At 30.8% G+C, this 2,824-nt stretch overlaps 1 protein-coding gene across 1 annotated transcript in view; it reads left to right on the forward strand.

The window, feature by feature from the left end:
• The window catches only part of KIAA1033 (KIAA1033 ortholog), a 97,608-nt gene that overhangs the window by 45,798 nt on the left and 48,986 nt on the right, over nt 1-2,824 (forward strand). The window contains 2 exon segments of the mRNA XM_012644693.1: nt 231-356; nt 2,275-2,382. Coding sequence (XP_012500147.1) covers nt 231-356; nt 2,275-2,382 — 234 coding nt within the window.

Raw genomic sequence — 2,824 nt, forward strand, 5'->3', positions numbered from 1 at the left:
TTAAACTTCTGATATGTGGCAGGGTAAATAAACTTTTAAGGGCTGCTTTGAAACTTAACCACCATGTATACCATTGTCTCTGTGAGGAAGAGTATTTCAGAATCTTAACAGCCGGCTTTAAAATGAACTTTGGAAACAATTAATTATTGGCTAGTTGAGGAATAACTGCTGTTGCATAAAGAATGAAATCTTTGCTTGTGATTATAATCAATGTTTATTTTCTTTTAAAGGGCTTCTTATATGCATATAGCATTAGTACCATTATTAAAACAACAATGAATCTCTATATGTCCATGCAAAAGCCAATGACCAAGACCTCAGTTAAGGCATTGTGCAGGCTTGTTGAACTTCTCAAGGTAGGTTTTAGATTGTTTTACCTTGCCATCGTAATTGAGAAATGACCTTGTCTTAAATTATGGTGGTCTTGTAAGATTTGACATCTTTCTTATATGGGAATAAAACATTATGAGAAAGTACTTCTCTCTCGATTGACTATAGGAACTAGCCATTGAAAGAAATATCTGAACAACTACTTATGAATGGCTGGTGTATTTAAACTTCATTAGAAGAGAGAGGAAAGAAGGAAAATAGAAAAGTTAGTTTAAGTATTATTAGTGAAGTTTTACTCATGGAAGTTTTAAAAGTATGTTACGTGAGTTTGAAAAACTATTCATGCAACTTATCTATTATTTTATAGTGTTCACATGCATATGAGATTAGTTAACATGAAGCTATTTTGTAATTTTGAGAAAATGCTGTAATCTTGTGATTTGAACAGTAGGCTACTTGTAGAGCTAGTCAAATGAATTAAGACTTATAATTGTGGAAATAGAATGGAATGTTTCATAGTATACTCTGTATCAATTAAAACAAACAACTCCTTGTGAGAATGATAGCCCAGTTAACCTTTTGTAAAAATGGAAGTTTAGATTTGTAAGTTTTGCCTAGTAATGGACTTTAGATTTGTTAAGGAAACGAAGGCTTTTTTGGAGACTGCCTTTGGATTTTCAGCCTTTCTTTTTTTAGGATACATTATTTGTTAGAGATATTATTTGTTGTCACTTACATTTTTTAATGAAATATAAATACAGAAGTAGTGTATATATGTGTTTGTGTATTGATAGATACATGTATATAATATATAGGCATATTTTTAAACATAATAAATACCCTCAGTTCCACTTAAGAGATAGAATGTTACCAATATTTTCAAAGCCCCCTTTGCGTCCTTCCCTGATTGTATCTCAACCTGCCCCCCACAGAGGAAACTATTGTCCTAAATTTTATGCTTATCATTTCCTTGTTTCTCCTTTTAGCTTACCACAAATGGATGAAATTATAAATCATTCATTGTTATATATGTTTTTGAAATTATATTCATGGAGTACTACTTTATATATTCTTTGACTTGCTTTTTTCCCTCAACATTTTACATTTTCCGCAACATTTTGTATTTGAACATATCCATGTTGGGATGAGTAGCTGTAATAGTAATACATTCATTTTCATTGTGGTGTAGCTTTCCTGTAGATGGGCTTTGGGATGGTTTCCGATTTTTGCTGTTAAAAGGATTGCTGCTATTCTTGTAAATGTTTCTTGGTGTACTTGTGTAAGAGTTTTTCTAAAGTGTTATGTACCTACAAGTGGGTTACTGGGTTGTACGTTACGTACATGTTCACCTTTTCAAGATGATGTGAAATTGTTTTCCAAAATAGTTATATCAGTTTACATACCTCCCACAACATGTTAGATTTTCCATTGTTCTCCAACTAGTCAACGCTGGTATTGTCAAGCTTCAGTTGTTTTTTTGTAAATTAATGGTTATAACTGGTTTTGATTATGATTTTAATGTTTAACCTCTGATTATTAGTGATGTTAAATAGCTTTTCAATTATTTATTAACTGTTTCTTCTTTTGTGAAAAATCTGTTCATGTCTTTTGTTCAGTTTTCTATTGGACTATGTCCTTTTTAAAAAAAAAACAAAAACAAAAAGTCTTTCATTCATTCAGGGTATTTTTATATCCTGAACACTAATCCCATGTATGTAGCAGATATCTTTTCATACATTGGCTTACCTTTTTATTCTCTATAAGTGGCTTTTGATGAACAGAAGTTCTTAATTTTAATATAGTTGTATTAACCTTTTTATGGTGGTGCTTTTAATGTCTCATTTACAAATTCTTCCCTAGCCCGAGGTCATAAAGACATTCTTTTATAATTTTGCCTAAATGTTTTAAGTTCATTTTCACAAAATTACTTTTGATTCTTTTTAGGCAATAGAGCATATGTTCTACAGAAGAAGCATGGTTGTGGCTGATTCAGTTTCACATATAACACAGCACCTTCAACATCAGGCTCTTAATTCTATTTCTGTGGCCAAGGTATGCAAATTCTTATGTATTCAGAATAATATGTTACCATTTTTGTTCTTCTGTTTTTTATTTGTGTCTTCTAGATTAGTCTGTTTACTCCATTCCTTCAAACATAGTATTCTTGGTCATTAATCTCCATTATTTTATGATTTTTACTTAGGGTTATCAGGGTTATCTTTACTCTGAAATTGCAGCATATGATACATTAGTACACCTCTATTAAAAAATGACATTGTATGCACTTTTGAAATTGATGCATCATTTTTGGGAAATGATTTCTTACTAAATTAATACATACATTTTAAAGTATATCTAATACATTTGCTGTTCTGATAGTGCTAAGAGATAATGTTACAGAAGTAAAGTATAAAACGTTACCGGAAGTTCAACATGGAAAACATCATATTTGTGTATGCTCTCTTAAATTGAATCATGGAAAAGATAATTGACA

Source organism: Propithecus coquereli, unplaced genomic scaffold, assembly GCF_000956105.1.
Source record: "Propithecus coquereli isolate 6110/MARCELLA unplaced genomic scaffold, Pcoq_1.0 Scaffold218, whole genome shotgun sequence".
In the NCBI taxonomy this organism is placed as follows: Eukaryota; Metazoa; Chordata; class Mammalia; order Primates; family Indriidae; genus Propithecus; species Propithecus coquereli.